Source organism: Lagopus muta, chromosome 1 (assembly GCF_023343835.1).
Source record: "Lagopus muta isolate bLagMut1 chromosome 1, bLagMut1 primary, whole genome shotgun sequence".
NCBI classification, from domain to species: Eukaryota; Metazoa; Chordata; class Aves; order Galliformes; family Phasianidae; genus Lagopus; species Lagopus muta.
The window spans coordinates 19,694,633-19,711,435 of record NC_064433.1 but is presented as its reverse complement, the minus strand read 5'-3'; the positions used below and the strand labels follow the sequence as shown (position 1 = coordinate 19,711,435).

Here is a 16,803-nt window from a genome sequence, read left to right as displayed (position 1 = left end):
CATAGAAGGAAAAGGATTTGGGGCGTTATTTGACAGCTCAACACGAGCCAGCAGTGAGCCTAGGCGGCCAAGAAGGACGATGGCATTCTGGTTTGTATCAGAAACAGCGTAATCAGCAGGAGAGGAAGGTGAACATCCTTCAGTACTTGCAACTGGTGAGGTTGCACCTTGAGTACTGTGCTCACTTTTGGACCACTTACTACAAGAAAGACACTGAGGCCCAAAGAAAGGCAATGAAGCTGAGAAAGGGTCTGAAGCACAAGAACAGCTGAACGAACTGGGACTGTTCAGTCAGGAGAAGAGGAAGCTCATAAGAGTTTATCTTATCGCTCCCTACAGCCTCCTAAGAGGAAGCTGTGGCAAGCTGGAGGTTGGCCTCTTCTCAGATAATTAGTGATGAGAAGTAAATAACAGTCCTAAGTTGTGCCAGAGGAGGTTCAGTTTTAGGAAGAATTTCTTATAAGAAAGAGCAGTTAGGCACTGGAACAAGTTACACAGGGAGGTGGTAGAGTCACTGCCTCTGAAGTTCAAGAAATGGGTAGATGTTGCACTGAGTGACATGGTTTAGTGGGCATGCTGGTGATGAGCTGATGGTTGGACTGGATGATCTTAGAATCATTAAGATTGACAACTACCACTATGATCTGTTTCTGTTACATCAATCAGTACAAAGAAATACTTACACAGCTGTGCATATGATCACTATGAATGTTTTTCCACCTGGTGGGATGACAATTTCTTTGGTTATATCAGCATCATCTCTTGGTTGCTGTACATCTCTCTGCTCTTCTCTATGACACAGATTCTGATCTTTAACCAGGGAAAAGTTTTCTTCTGTCTTTGATAAATTTATTTCCTGAGGATTTACTCCTTCTGCAGAAAACAGATAATAATAAATTCTATTGTCAGAATTGTTATGGCTAGCATAGACAAGCCTTTTCAAACAAACTTATGGGTCTTCTGTGGAGTCTGCACACACAGTTTAAAATGGTAACATTTGACTGTACCTGAAATGATTCCATTCTTCATAATGGATGTATTAGTCAATGACTGTGATGCTGCTCCACAGGAACTCACTGCAGCTTTTGCAATGCTTTCTTGATTTGCTGGAGAAGATGACAGATATGCTGCTGGACTATTCTGGTATTTTTGAGGAATCTGAAAACTGAATTGCTTGTCTTTCACCCATCCAGCTAATCTGCAGCTTATTAAGGACTGTGGTACACTCCCTTTATTCCTAGAAGTAGTTATGAGATTAATCATATAATTAAACTCACTGACAGCATTGATAACGGGAAGCTTAATCCTACATAAAATCGTAATTGTTCGTGGGGTTAATTCACCGCTGTTTCATAACCACTATCAGCAAGAAACTGCTCTGCTTCTTCTAATTCACAAGGACTAGAATTCTGCCAGATGTTAGTACTTCTAGGTCATATCAAGTACCGTATGAAATGCAGCAGAAGAATCAGCAATATACATACAGAAATACTGTCTGTAAACTGTAAGTAACAGTAAACCCTTCTCCCCAGTAATAGGGAAATGAACCTTAGGAAATAAGAAGACATCATAACAAACAGAACATTCAGTTTTGACTCCATTTCTGCATCCATACCCAAAAAACTAGGATTTAAAAGAGACTTATGATTGGAAAGTTGCAGAACACTTTCTGAAAATTGCAGGCTCTTTAAAAAGATCATCCTAATGTCATTAATTCTAACAAGAAAAACTTCTCCAAAATCCCTGTATTCATGAGTTATTTGAAAACCATAAATGACAACACTTAACAATGAGAGACTTCTGTACAAAATAGAGGTTTACAGACTACAGAGTAGTGGAATGGAAAAAAGATCAGAACAAGCAGAAGGGCTTACTCTATCCAAACGATCATGCTTCTAGATTCCCCCTGCTTCATAGTTCCAAAATCAGTTATTTTTGATACCTCCAGCCCTCCTTTGTTTCTCATTAAGTTTTCATAAGGTTCATCTGTATCATGTCCATTTGACTGAGACTCTCTGTAAGAAGATTGAATTTTATAATAGTAGTCTTGAAACAAATAGACTTCAAAAGTATTTTTTAACTCAGCACACTCAGGAAGTATCTTGGATTAAGAGCTATCATACCAAAGAAGAGTGACAATGTTTATGCAGAAGCAGCTGAGAGAATTGACCTCCTCAGCTACTTACACTTCCTGAACCTTTAGGTTACCTTTATTAGTTTAAGCAAAAAAATAAAAACAGCAAGCCTTTCATCAACACCACTACAAACCAGGGTAAAAACTTGAATACGAGATTAAAATGATTAAGAAGCTAGCTCTTTCTTGAAGAGCTGAAGCAAATGGTGATTGAAGCTACTGTGGAACTCCTTGGGAGCTGAAGCAAGAAACATCAGAGACCAGGTCCTTAGCAACAGTCCTACTCAGCACTGGAGCTTGAAAGAGAAAATGAACAGACTGTTTAAAGGTTTTTGAAGATGTAAATGCTTGGGGTGCATCTTCTGCCTACTGCAACAATCTGAAAGAAGTACAAAACGGAAAAAAGTTAAAAAAAAAAAAAGCTGGAAACCAAAAAGCAACCTTAAGCACTACTGTTACACTACTGAAGAAAGCCTACAAGGCCAAAGTCACAAACTTCTTGTCGCTCTCAATGATCTGACTGGCTACTTGTAAAAGACATCTTAAAAACTGTTTCTACTCCTTCACTAGAAAGACTATTCAGTTAGTTAAAAAGGCATTTCAAAAGAGTTTAATAACGTCTCCAATATTTGTATACTCTAAGTACTCCTTAGTTACCCAATGCAGCAAAGTAGAAAATTAACACAGCTGTTCTTCATTAGCTACATCAGAGCTGACCCTCAAAGCCCACTCCTGTACCTGTGTCACGGCAACCCCCACTGTAAGTACAAGCTGGGGGATGTAAGGATGAAGCACAGCCCTGCTGAAGAAGATGTGAAGTGTACTAGTGCACAGTAAGCTGGATATGAGCCAGCAATGTGTCCTCACAGCCCACCATATCCTGGGCTGCATCAAATGATTCATTGCCAGCAGCTCGAGAGAGGGGATCCTGCCCCTCTATTCTGCACTGGTGTAGATCTCAACTGGAGTAATCCAGATGTGGAGAACTCAGCACAGGAGAGACCCAGACTTGCTGGAGCACATCTAGAGTAAAGCCACAAAAATGGTGCAAGGGATGGAACACCTTCCCTGTGAGGACAGGCTGAGAGAGCTGAGGCTGTTCAGTCTGGAGAAGAGAATGCTCCAGGGAGATCTAAAAGCAGCCTTTCAGTACCTAACGAGGGATCTCTATGAAAGAAGGGCACAGATTCTTTAGCAGGGTCTTTTGTGATAGGACAAGGGGAAATAGTTTCAAAACTAAAGATTTAGACTGCGTGTATGGAAATTCTGATTTATTTATTTTTACAATAAAAGTAGTAAAGCACAGGAATGAGTTGTCCAGGGAGGTGGCAAATACCTCATCCCTGGAAACATTCAAGGACAGACTGGACGGAGCTCTGAGCTGCAGATGCCCCTGTTCATTGCAGGTGAGATGAACTACATGATCTCCAAAGGTCCCTTCATACACAAAAGATTCTATGATCTTCTGTAGAGACAGAACAAAGTAAATTATCCCACAGACAATATTTTTGAGGCTTACAGAGATCTGTGGTGCTCTCCTTTGGACTATCTGATTGGTTCACTGCTTATCTTCTGCCAGAAGAATCAGCCCACCAAGAACTGCTTGCACCAAGAATGCTAGCTTGAATTTGTGAGCCCAGCTCCAGATCTCTCCTGCAGAAGTGCTATTGACTTGACTTTATATTCTGCACTTGTGTAGTGGACTACTTCACGAAACTGTGCTTCTTCCCATATTTAACTATTTTATTTAATACCAGTTTTATTAAGGTTTCTAACAGACCAATCCTCAGTAAAAGAGCAATGCAGACTACAGATGAAATAAAAGCATGAGCTTGGCATTTATTAAACTCAGTAAAATTCAATCCTTGCCCAGCTATATCTCTGAGCTCAACCTGTTTTACTTCTTCAATAGGTGCAGATCCTCCACCTTCTGGAAAGGAAGGAGAAAAAGCTAGGGCTTATATCACTCTCATCTTCCCAACAGACACAAGAAAAATTAAACTGCAATTTATCTCTACTTGTTAGCAAGTGGAAGGAGAACAAAAGAATAAATGTTACCCATTCTGGTCGACTGGAGTCAAGCAGAGAGCTCTCCAAACATAAAATGACTGACTGCTCTCCACCACAACCACATTCACTAGATCATTTATACGTGGTGAATAGCCATAAGGAAGTCTCAGTGAATCCAGAGTGAAAAATATACTCTCGTCTACTGTACCAGTTCTTCCACACATGCTGGTAATGTGGACCTGCAACAGTTGTTATTCAGTGTTATTTGGTATTATTTGCTTAAGCTAAGAGACATGGAACCAATGCTTAGTTTTCTCTGCCCTAGTCATACTAGTTTTAACAGTACAGAATAATCAGAGATCCAGAATACATGAAAGACAAATATACAACTCTAACCTTGAATAATTATTTGTCTTTAGCTCTCAAAGTGTAGGAAACAGAAGCACTTAGCTAAGTATTAGGCCCCACGGGAGAGTGCTATGTGTACATTTGACTGAACTGCACCACCTGTCTTGCAGCTTAGCAACTTACCTAATTTATACTTCAGTATTAGCAGTCAAAACGGAAGGAAATTTCTTTCCTCATAGTCAACAAAAAAATATTTTTCTATATAGAAATTTAAGTAAAATACGGTAATCCATAAAATCAATATAAGTTTTCCTAGAAGGCACAAATATTTTCAGGAAAATAAAGAAGGGAGCATTACTATTTTAAAAACACAATAGTTGGACAATTTAAACACTAAAAGAAGTAATGACTAAGAAGTAAAGTGGAATTTATCAAGAGTCTGAAAATCCATGCATCCTTATTACAATCAGTGTAACCAGACCAACATTATGCACCCAAATTCAGAATTGATAGCCAGTACATACATTAATCACCCTGTACTAACTAGAATGTGTACACAATTTCAAAAAGCTTAGTTATAAATAAGCTATAATCATTATAATCCCTTGTGGAGTTGATATCTTGTAATATACTGTGTTACATACGATCTAGCAATACTTGCAAGTCCAGAAGCACCCACAAAACCCCCACTTCACACAAGATTCCTCTTGTCAAAATAAATTTACAGTAATTTACCTTGTCCACTCGCTTGTATCTCAAAGGCTTCACAGCAACTGCTCTACTGTTCCATGTTCCTGGATTAATGAAATACTTTGCTTGCACACAGTCACCCACACAAGGTCTAAAACCTACATAAAATAGAACATTTCTCAAGTTCAATTGCTATCTATTACATTTATATTATCCCCATGCAGAACTGGTTTAAGTTAAATAACGTGATCAGCCAAAGCAACAAGTTGTTCAGATTCACTGAGTGTGAGCTTTTCTTTTCAGCTCTTCCTGTCTCCAGTAGGTTCTGACAAACTCCTTAATCGAAGCCAGTGGAAAGCATGCTTGTGTACACCATGACTGCTTGTACATTATGCTCTGTGAAAATGATCACGTTGCTTCCTTTGCGCAAACAGGTTGCTTCCTTTTCTTTGTTTCACTACACACACTTCCACTCAGAACTGCTCTGGGATGTGGACTGTGTGCTTACCAGATAAGCAGAAATTAAGAAAGAAAAACAAGAAAGCTCCTACATACCTTCACAGACATCTTCCATCATGAAAAGAGTATTGTGACTAATATAGCCACCATCCTTAGAGAGAGAGGTGATATTACCAACTAATATTTTCATATGTAGTTCAGTAGCACTACAAGCAGTACCGTAGTCTCCCCATGTACTCTGGACTGCATCTACCTGTTTTTATCATAAAAAACAAAAAACAAAACACAACAGAAACATTCGCAGAGCTGACACTTACAAACATGTATATTTAAAAGGGCTCTTATTATAAATCTCAGAATTCCAACTGCTGCTGGAAGTCAATCTCCTTACCAGATCATTATGTACTCATAGCAGTTGTTCATTTTTGTATATATGTTTAAAAAAACAAGTACTAAACAGCAAGTACCTTCCCCTTTAAGAGTCTGTTGCATTATGCTTCATAGTTGTCAGTGCTATAATTACAAATTAATCTGCAAAGTCCTTTTGATGCTCTTGTTTAAGTCTACTGGAAGTTTTCTTAACATTATACTGACAACAAAAACTGTATCTTCAGGCCTGCTGAATTAGAACATCAAGCAAGAAACATAAATGTTTTCAAAATGCTGCTTATGAACACATTATGCATTTTACTCTGCCTCTCAATCATTCTTTCATCACTGAAAGTAGAAAAATCCAAACATCTGCTTCTTAAGTGCTCTCCCTATTACCACCTCATACATAACTTTATTTACTTAAGCAGGCCTTTGTGGAGCACAGACCACAAACTGTCAATGTATACAAACCCTTTTTTCCCCTAGCTGCACTGGGGCAAAGATAACAGCATCTCTGGGCACACTTACTCCAGAAGCATTCTAACAATTCTTAGAAATTTCTCTTCCTTGCTATTGAAGTGCCAGTACCAGGAGGGCTTCCGAAGTCCCTGCTCTACAGTTGAAACACTTGCTCTTTAGAGTTTCTTTGCTCTCTGCAAGGACTGGTAGAACCATTAACAACATCAATACCACTGGACAGAAGCACTTACTGATGGTTCAGCAAGAACTGCTGACTCAGATGGTATGTAGAGAAACTGCACTGTGCAAGAAAGGAGACCTCAAATTCTTTTATGAGGCTAATGGGCATGAGGATTGAGGAAAGCATAAAGAAAACATGCAAGGCATGTCTGCAGTGATTAAACAAACTCAATGAAATGCCTAGAGACAACCTTTTCAATGAATAATATACATACAGTACAAGCCAGAGCATTAAGTTAACACAGTCAATTATATTCTACTCTTTTTAAGACAGAGTTCCATAAAAAATTAATTCAGAAAGCAACTGTTCACAAATTCAAAACCAAAATAAAGAAGCTGAACAGTAAGCTAGAACAATGTAAGTAACTAAAACAATAAAAATAACTGAATGGAAAAGGGAACAAATATAGCTGCAGTGTTTTCATTTCCACAGGAAGATTAGAAACTCAGAATGTATTTTCTTAATATATAAGGAAAAAAAAGTCACCAGTGACAAAAGTCCATACCTTGCTGTCTATCCTTTGCAGATCAGCATTTATGCACAGATGGAAAACAGTTCTACACCCAAGCTTCTCACAAACACTACAAATAATTTTACACTGGTTAAATGCTATTACTATATTTTTCACAGGACATTTTTTGAGGCACGATTTTCACCCAGAACATTACAAAGCAAGATATTAATTGGTTATTCTTGATCATGCATTGGTGTAGGGAACCTGCTTTGGCAGGGGGGTTGGACTCGATGATCTCTGGAGGTCCCTTCCAACCCCTACAATTCTGTGATTCTGTGATACAGATCTTGATGCAGATCCTGATGTGTTGCCTCAAAACAAGAGCAAGGCACTGAAGCTCCCTGAACCAGCCTTTGAGTTGGCTCTTCTTACAATGGAGCCTTGCTTAGCAAAGGAATTGACAAAGAACTCTAAGAGAATATATAGTGTCCACGTAAGACTTACACAGTGAGTCTGCAGGAAGACTTGTCCAAAGGACACCTCGCACGTACCTCCTGTGGTATCACGCATGGTAACTGCTGAGCTAACAGCACGACTGATCAGATCTCAGTACACTCCATTACAGCAGCTCTTACACCGTTTACTGTAAACAACACCACACTGTTTGCACAAGTGAGATGCAGTCACAAAGCTGTTCCAGCCTGGAGTAATTACAAGTCTAAATCAATTTATTCCCAAAAGCTTACAAAATATGCTATGATATAAAAAGCCATTACATCAAGGGAAACAATTACCCCATTTATCCATTATTGTATATAATACTGCATGCAGTTTTGTGTCAGTATGATAACATTTTCAGGAAGTTATTTGTTTTCTCCTGCCTGAGGGATTAAAGAATCTTATTTCCCTACGCTCAGAAGCTGTGACTGAATCGCTATTGACTGTTTCAAGCAATGCTCTCAATACATCTCAACTTTGTGCTGCTACGTAGAAAGTGATCCACAGTTTAAATGAAGAGTATAGAACAAATTCAATTTGTTTTTATTCAAGTATTTAGAACACGTCTTTGGAGAAGGGACAACAGTGCTGTTCTACTGCAACCCTACAGGTTTGGGGAGGAGTGGCTGGAAAGCTGCCTGATAGAAAGGGACTTTGGTGTTCTGATGGACAGTTGGCTGATGATGAGCCAGCTGTGTGCCCTGGTGGCCAAGAAGGCCAATGGCATCCTGCCTTGTATCAGGAATGGTGTGCGAGTAATCCTGCCCCTGTACTCAGCATTGGTGAGGCCTCACCTCAAGTACTGTGTTTTGGGCACCTCAGTACAGAAAGGACGTGGAGGTGCTGGAGCAGGTCCAGAAAAGGGCAACAAGGCTTGTGAAGGGCTTGGAGAGTGTGCCCTACAAGTAGAAACTGAATCTGAGAGGGCACTGGGGATGGTCAGTCTGGGGAAAAGGAGGCTGAGGGGAGACCTTATTGCTCCCTTCCAATACCTGAAATGTGCTTACAGTGAGAGTGGGGTTGGTCTCTTCTCACTGGTGACAGGACAAGGGGAAATGGCCTCAAGTTGCTCCATGGTAAGTGTAGGTTGGATATCAGGAAACACTTCTTTACAGAAAGGGTTGTTAAGCACTGCAATGGGCTCCCCAGGGGGTGGTTGAGTCACCATCCCTGGGTGTTTAAAATTTGGATGTGGCCTCAGGGACATGATTTAGCAGAGGGTTGTTAGGGTAGTATGGTTAGATTGTGGTTGAACTCCCTCCATCTTTAAGGTCTTTTCCAAACTGAGTGATTCTATGATTCTAACCAAAGATGAAAATCCATGACTTCTAATGTAGAAAACAGTATAATTATGATTACTCGTTTAAAAGTAATCTCAGATGCACTTCTTTTTCTAATCTGAGAAGAACAGTTAAATAATTTTCCTTTATTTGCAAGACCTTACAGACTACCACATCCTTTGAAGACAGGCTTCGTCTCCTTGCTTATTGGATTCTACTAAAAATAAAATAAGAGCAAGACTTCTCTTTCACTAGATTACCTTCCATGTTTTGTTTTAGCCATATACTCTGACTCTCTTCCTACTGCTTTTTTTTTTTTTTTTTTCCTTAATCTCACTTAAACAATGGAACTGCACTGTCTTCAAAATGAAGTGGTTTCACTGAAGAAAAGCTCCCCCATCATTTTACTGCTTGGAGTTATCCGATATATTTCTAAGAGCAAAAAGAGATTTTATTTACTTCAGAAACATGAACAATTACTAAAGTATATATTGGATAAAAGGAGGGAAAAAAACAGAGAAAAATGGAAGTATGCAACCTTTGAAGTTTTCCTGGAATCAAGTATTAAAAAGATGTCTTAAATCCAGGTAAAAAAATAAAAACATAAAAAAAAATCATCACCATGACCCAAACTCATTCTTATGAACTACTAACAACTCAGAAATAGTTTGAGCTCATTAGTCATTAGCGAAGTAGTTACAGAGCTTCAAGTTTGTTGAATTTCAGATACCTGGAATGTTATAATAAATGGATCAAATCCTTGATTTTTACGGGAGGGGTCTGATCTTACTTTGGTTTGTTAGCAACCAAATTGCTGCACATGTCAAGACAGTATTAACTTGCTTCCATCATGCAGCTGGTTATTGCTGGATGCTGCTGGCAACTGACAAAAATGTCTCAAACAAGAAACAAAATCAGGATAAAAAAAAAAACAAATCAGAATATGTATGGCATAAAAGAAAGGCAGGAGGCTTCAGAAATCCCAAATCAATTCAAGTTTTTTTTTTTACCTCCTTTCTCTAGTTTACAGGCACATCGTCTGTTGATTTAGTTTAGTAAAGGTAAGTGAACAGCAATTATTAAGTTTTTAAATCTGGTAACTGGCTGTTAAACTCACACTTCATAACTTCTGTTAATAACTTACACTTCCTCCTAACTGAAACACAATGCCTGAAGTCACTGTGATGACTGTGTTCCTTATAATAGCACGACCTCTTAAGTTCCTTAACTACAAAATAACAATTTAAAGACAACTACATTAACTTTGAAATCACAATCACATTGAGATTGGCTCCGCATAGGCAGCTTGTGTCCAGCTGGACTCACTCATTTTAGCTTGCACTGCTGTTCAGATGAGTTTGGTAGACGAAATACAATAGTTCACTGCTGTACTTAAAGTAAATGCAGCTAAGCCGAGTAGATACAAGCCAAAAAGTTGGGTTTTGTACCACCCAGCTACCAACTGCTCCTCCTGTCAGCCTTTCAAGCACCAGTCATGTTAATGTACAAAAGGCCACTCGACACAGCTTTTCTGTGTGAGAGCTCAATTTTCACAGGCACCTTAGAGTTAAGCCTATACGATTAAAGAACTACAGCAGGTAAAAGTTGGAAGGAATGGATAATCAAGCCTTAAGTGAGTTCACAGATGAAGTGTCAAGAAAAATGATAAAATAACTCTGAAGTTTAGAAAAAAAAAAAAAAAATCAATAAGCAAATTTGTCACGAGTGTAATTAAATATTGACACAATTACTTCAACGTTAGTATTTACTGCATGCAGACCGATTGTCAGAGAATGAGAACAAAAGGATAATATTCTAAAGGAAATTGAATAAAATAAAAACAAGTCCAAACTCACACGTTCCCAGTAGGTGAAGTGCTGGCAGATTCGTACTGTTCAGGAGACTAAGTACAAGGGACTTAGTTTAGGGACTTCTAAAGTCTCAAATAACTTACAGAGAGAGTGAGACTCTGAGAGACTACTGTTGATATTCATCTCTTACCTTGATAGCCCTCAAGCCATTTGATATTTTGTCCTCTTCAACAGTAGCAATAACTTCCTGTCCTACAGCCAGCGGCATATTGTTTACAACAGCATGTTCTGTGAAGACTATCAGGTCATTTATCATTCCATAATCGTTGCAAAATCTTGTCACCACTCCTCGAACAGCTTTTAGTTCTTTGTCACCTGCATTCACAGGAAAAGGTTTGAGGTAAAAGCAAACCACTTGTTCACATAACCATTCAACAAGTAATGAATGAATGCCACCAAGAGTGCTATCATTTTAATTAAAAAAAATAATCATCCCCTTGTCCAACTTCAATATGAAATTGTTTAGTTTGCAACTGTTGATATTTTTAAAACTTGAAGCCTTACAGTGAGTTATGGTTTCAATTAATGAAAAATGCTACTTAAGCAAAAATAATGTTTGTCTTGAAACTGTATGAAAGAAATACATTATGAAGAGCTTGAGATTAAAACAACAGCCACAACAACAAAAAGGAAACTGCAAGCTAAACAACTTTTCTCAAGGGCTCTAGTCCAACAACTATCTTCAATACTCTCCACACTAAAAGAAAACAGTTCTCAACATCGTTTGCATGGAGAATCTAACACATCTGAGATTTCTATACTGCAGGAAGAGGTAAAGTGAATAAGCATGCTGTTATATAAATCAATTATTCACAGCTGTTTATGTTATAGTTAATATGCCCATGAACTGAGATGTACTGTTCATCTGGAAAGCCATAGTTTCAAATCTTTTGAATTAGATGTAGTATATACCTACTAATTACAGAAACTTCTACACAACAGCACTGCACTACACTTTCAGGCTTAAACTAACACACTTCAGCCCACTTCTCATTTCCAACATATGATTAGCTACGCTAACAACCAAGATTGTTAACGCAGTAGCGTATTTTGCTTTCTGTCTTCATACATACACAAAAAGTACCTCTTACTAGTTTCAGTAAACTGTTATTTTTAAGACCCCTTTACATTTATTATAGTTGGTGTTTATCTTACAGCTGACCTAGATCCTCTACTGAAGCCATCTGGAGCACTCCACCATGTTAAGCCTCCCTACATACTTGGTCCAACCTCAAGCACTCAGTACTATCTTACAATCCAGGCATAGCATTACCACACGTGGAAAAAAACCAATACATTTCTACAGTAAAAAATAATAAAAAAATACACATATGTTTTCAAACCTAAAGACAACATTCTGTTTAAAAGCTGTAATGTTGTAAATAGCACCTGTGAGGCTCCACATGCAAGAGAGACAGCTCTCTCCATTGTGATGCACTCAGCTCACAGAGGCAGTGGATTAGAAACAAACATTCCAGTGGGAGCTCATGTAAAAACCCTCAGGACATGTTGATGTCTCAAGCACACTTGAGAACACGCAGCAGGACGAGCACATGATGGACTGCACTTGTACAGTTATGCAATGCAATGTACAGCACTTACATTCCCAACTAAGTTTAAGCTACCTGAGTAAGAAGGCAACCTTTAATACCTCTTTTCATTGCTTGTCCTAGATTTAGACAGAAGTGTCTCTTGGCTTCTCATGTGTGTAACTGTGGAGCTGCCCCTTCCTCCTGCACAATACCTCTGTGCAAATCCACTGAAAGCACCCTAAACACGAACCATTCTGAAGCCTCCAAACATTGAGGTTATGCTATCACCTCCATCAACAGCCCAACAGAAATTAGTTTATTCACAGAAACAGCGTCACATGGGAAGGCTGAAGGCACCCACTGCCCACCATCACAACGGGCCTTCACACCCTGCTCTGTATCATAGAATCACAGAATCACAGAATCACAGAATCACAGAATGGTCTGGGTTGAAAAGAACCACAACGATCATCTGGTCGCAAACCACCAGACGAGGCTGCCCAGAGCCACGTCCAGCCTGGTCCTGAAAGCCTCCAGGGATGGGACATCCACAACCTCCTTGGGCAACCTGTTCCAGTGTCACCAACCTCTGTGTGAAAAACTTCCTCCTAATATCTAACCTAAGCTTCCCCTGTCTCAGTTTAAAACCATTCCTCTCAGTACTCTCACCACAGACCAACACACTCGGGGAGATGCTGTGAGAAACAGCTGCCAGGCACAGCACTGCATGGCTCGGAAACTAAAAGCCAGCCCTTTCCCCGTTGTTTCCTTCCTGAAGCAGGCCGCTCCCAGCCAGCCCCTTCACCTGGGACAAGACCACCGCGGCCCTCACCACCAGCCTGGTGCGAGCTCCACACCCAGCTGCACAGTCGAACTGGAACTTCTACCTGAGTCCGTCCACCTCGCACCTCCTCCTTCCTCGCCATCCGCAGGTCTCCAGAAGTAGGAGAACACCCTGGAGAGAAAGCCGAGCATCGCGCACAGCCTCACCACCCCAAACACAGCGCCCGCTCACACACCACTGCGGCCTCCCTGCCGCGCCGCCGGCCAATCACGGCGCTGGCTCGGAGTCACGTGACGGGCCATTCGGCCGCAGCTGCCTGCTGTGCCTTCCCGCCGCGGGCGCGTGGTAGGGGCTGGCTCTGTACGGTGACTGTTGTTTGTGCTCGTGTTGTGCCTTCGGGTGCTAAGCGCGGCCCGCTGATGTGGAGAAGCAGAGTACAGGGGAGAGTGCATGCATGCAAGCGATTATATGATGACTCTATGATTCTGTGAATCACGTTGTTGAGTTACTGTAATAACAATAGAAGCATGCTTCAAAGCACTAGAACTCTAGAATGTTATAAATTTGGTAAACAGCAGAACCAAAGAATTTGGTCTCCTTCCTTCCCACCCCACCCCCCCCCTTTAGATGCTGAAAGTCAGCTTTCAGGTCTCCTTGGAGCCTTCTCTTCTCCAGGCTGAACAGCCCCAGCTCCTAGCCTGTCCTCATAGAGGGGTGCTCCATCCCTCGGATCATTTCTGTGTCCCTCCTCTAGCTATGCTCCAACACGTCCATGTCTGTCCTGTACTGAGGACTCCACATCTGGATGCAGTACTCCAGATGAAGCCTCACCAGCACAGAGCAGAAGGGGAGGTTCACCTCCCTCACCCTGCTGATCACACTTACTGATGCCGCCCAGGATACCGCTGGCTTTCTGGGCTGCAGCGGACATTGCCGGTCTATTTACCAGTTCTCTTGCAGTGTGCTTTAGGTATTTGGTGTAAGCTCCTTTAAATGTCATATAGCAGAGGGCATTTTGCAAGTGAGTTTCTGATTTGGTGAGCTCAGTGTCCCAGTAGCATCACTGGGAGCAGCAGCACGAGGCCAGGGCGGGAGGGTCCAGAAGGTTTGGCAACGCAGCCTGTGCCTCTATGGCAAACTGCTGTACGGCTGTTTGTTATGGGAAGGTGGTGTGGTCTGTGAGCGGATTCCAAGGCTAGGGTAGCGGTTGTCTTCAGCAACCTTTTGTACTTGCACAGTTAGCTCAGCTCTGTTCAGGGAGGGAAGGGCTAGGAATGCATTGCAGACTGCGTGACGCTTTTTATAGAGTTCTGCACAGTTCCTAGACCAAGGAAATTCTGGCTGCCAGTAATTGCACATGGGTTCCCAGCTCTTGTTCTGGTGTAACTGGGGGGATGTGATGCATACTGGGAGGAGGGACCTCCCAGTGAGTATGAGTGCCTGTAGTCACTGATCTCTTTAGAAGGAGATAAATTCCTGTCTGAAGATCCTGCTCCTGACATTATTTATGAAAGCCTTCACAGGTTGTTTGTGCTGCTCAGCAATCTTACTGCAAGGTGGAAAAGGCAAGTATTTAATCTGGATGTCCTTTAAAATGTGTATGTGCTATGTTTGTTCATTACACCCATATATTTAGAAATATTTAATGTTTCAGTAGCATGAAGTGGATAGTATATATACTGGTCAGACTGGTTTGAACTCCTTAGATCATGATTAACGTGAAAGACAGTAAAAGCAAATAAAAATGTGTTGTAATGGGGGAGCAGTTTTGAAGCAACTGGGCCTGTACTTTGTTCTGTACATGCCCCATTACATAAGCTGGGAAACCAAACGCTTTGAGGAATTGGTTCCACAGAAACAAAGTACTTCAAAGAGCTGATTTTTAGAGCTGAAAATACCAAAGTAATACAGATACTGACATTGGCAAATGACCTAGCACCTGCTACAGCTGCTTTGGGAATTTGAACCCTTTCAGTTGTCATTAGTAGCTGTTAAGTTGTTCTTCACAGCCTTTTACAATTTGATTCAATCGTCATCTCTTGATATCATTTGACCTATCTTAGAATAAAAATGCGTAGTTTGTAAACCTTTTTGAGAGGTCTGTAATGTCCTGCTGGAGCTGTTACACTTTCTGCAGTCTTTGTGCAGGTTTCCTGTGCAGCTTTTAAAATTAGTAGGAATCTCTTCATACAACACCTTTGTACAGCACTTAGGATTGTAGGGTCATTTGGCCTCTGACTACCAGATTGTGCCTTGTGCCTTTTGTGTATACACAAAAAGGAGCCAGGATTTTGTACAAAATCTGAAACACAGAATTAAGGGAACTAAAATAAAGGACCCAAAAAACTCTGGGTAGAAGCTGAAATCGGAAGTTTTTGTTGACGTAGATGAAAAATCTGGAGAGTATCATGCAATGAACCTCTGTGCAAAAAGTAAAGCAACAAATACAAGGAAATGCTCAGGAGAGGGTGAAGAAGGAATCACAGTGTAACCAGAGGAAATGCTGTAGTGCCCTGCTTGAGAGAGATGGCCTTCAGGTTCCATTCTGGCTAAAATACTTGGAATTTTCAGTTATGATTCCTGGTGTTGTTGGGTGTTGCTCTGTTCGGTGACATAAAAGTTTCTAAATTCATTTTTACTCAAAGAGATTAAATCAAGTAAATATCTGAAGAGCTCCCCAGTTCTTTCTTTTTAACTTAAAAAATCTCCCTATATTGACTTAAATGGTCAAAAGGGAAAAAAAAAACATGATCCTATTTTAAATCTCTACTAATTTGTGTTAAACTCTTGCTCTTAGTACCTAGCAGTCTTTGAAAAGGATGTGAAGTCAGCGTTATCCATTTTCCATTAAAACACAGCCTTTGAAAGGGTGCAAAGAGTGGAAATACTTGCATAGCATGTTGTCTTCGAGCAGAAAGCCTTAATTACTCACGACAGTTTTGCTAGGCTACAGAGATTTTTCCCCTCTTCTCTAACACAGTACACAGCTGTGTACCGTGTGTGATTAATTTCCATGTTTCAGACTATTAAAACTGTACCTTTTAATATTTTTTTTAGTATTAGCTTTCACTTTGAGAAGAACACAAATCATGTCAGCCCAAAATGAAAAGTAGGGGTGCTCTGAAGTTTTTTTTAGCATGCTTTAAAAGGTGATGCTCTTGTCCAAAAGTGCTGAAAATCTAATTGTGTCTTCGTTACTTCATTGAAGTGTACACAAGAGCCCCTGTCATTGCTGTAGTTGTCAAGATGCCAACATATTCAAGATAAAAGCATTCTTTCTTTCTTTCTTTTTTTTTTTTTTAATTGCCTAATAAGCAGGAGAACTGGATCCAGTGTTTGCTGGCCATTGCATGTCACTGCTGCCTACTAGATTTTAAATAAGTTGTGTAGTCATCACGGTATAAGTGTGAATGTCAGTATGATGCCAATGTGCAGGTTTTATCTGTGCACTCTAGAAAGACAAGGTTAATAGAAAAAAGATAAAGAGTTCTACAGTGAAGATAAGGTTCTTGATAAGTTTTTAACTTATAACTTCCCAACTTTTTGTGATACTTGAATTTTTACTTGTAGGTTATCCTAGGAAAATGCTGTGTTTTAAGTAGCTCTTGCTCTTTTGAAACAAGGACTAGATTGTTGAATATCATAATCACAAGTTATGATAGTAACTAAAG

At 40.2% G+C, this 16,803-nt stretch overlaps 1 protein-coding gene across 2 annotated transcripts in view; it reads right to left on the bottom strand.

Moving 5' to 3' along the window:
• MOV10L1 (Mov10 like RISC complex RNA helicase 1) overlaps window positions 1-13,394 on the bottom strand; it is a 36,482-nt gene extending 23,088 nt beyond the window's left edge. The window contains exons 1-8 of one of the 2 annotated variants that reach the window (XM_048935125.1): window positions 13,154-13,394; window positions 10,947-11,131; window positions 5,738-5,894; window positions 5,228-5,340; window positions 4,193-4,383; window positions 1,875-2,015; window positions 1,008-1,237; window positions 684-873 (exon numbers count right to left, since the gene is read on the bottom strand). In XM_048935125.1, coding sequence (XP_048791082.1) covers window positions 684-873; window positions 1,008-1,237; window positions 1,875-2,015; window positions 4,193-4,383; window positions 5,228-5,340; window positions 5,738-5,894; window positions 10,947-11,131; window positions 13,154-13,274 — 1,328 coding nt within the window. In that variant the 5' untranslated portion in view covers window positions 13,275-13,394. The remainder of the gene's footprint in view (window positions 1-683; window positions 874-1,007; window positions 1,238-1,874; window positions 2,016-4,192; window positions 4,384-5,227; window positions 5,341-5,737; window positions 5,895-10,946; window positions 11,132-13,153) is intronic. The other variant, XM_048935222.1, reaches the window with a different exon arrangement.
• Between the last annotated feature and the right edge of the window lie 3,409 nt (window positions 13,395-16,803).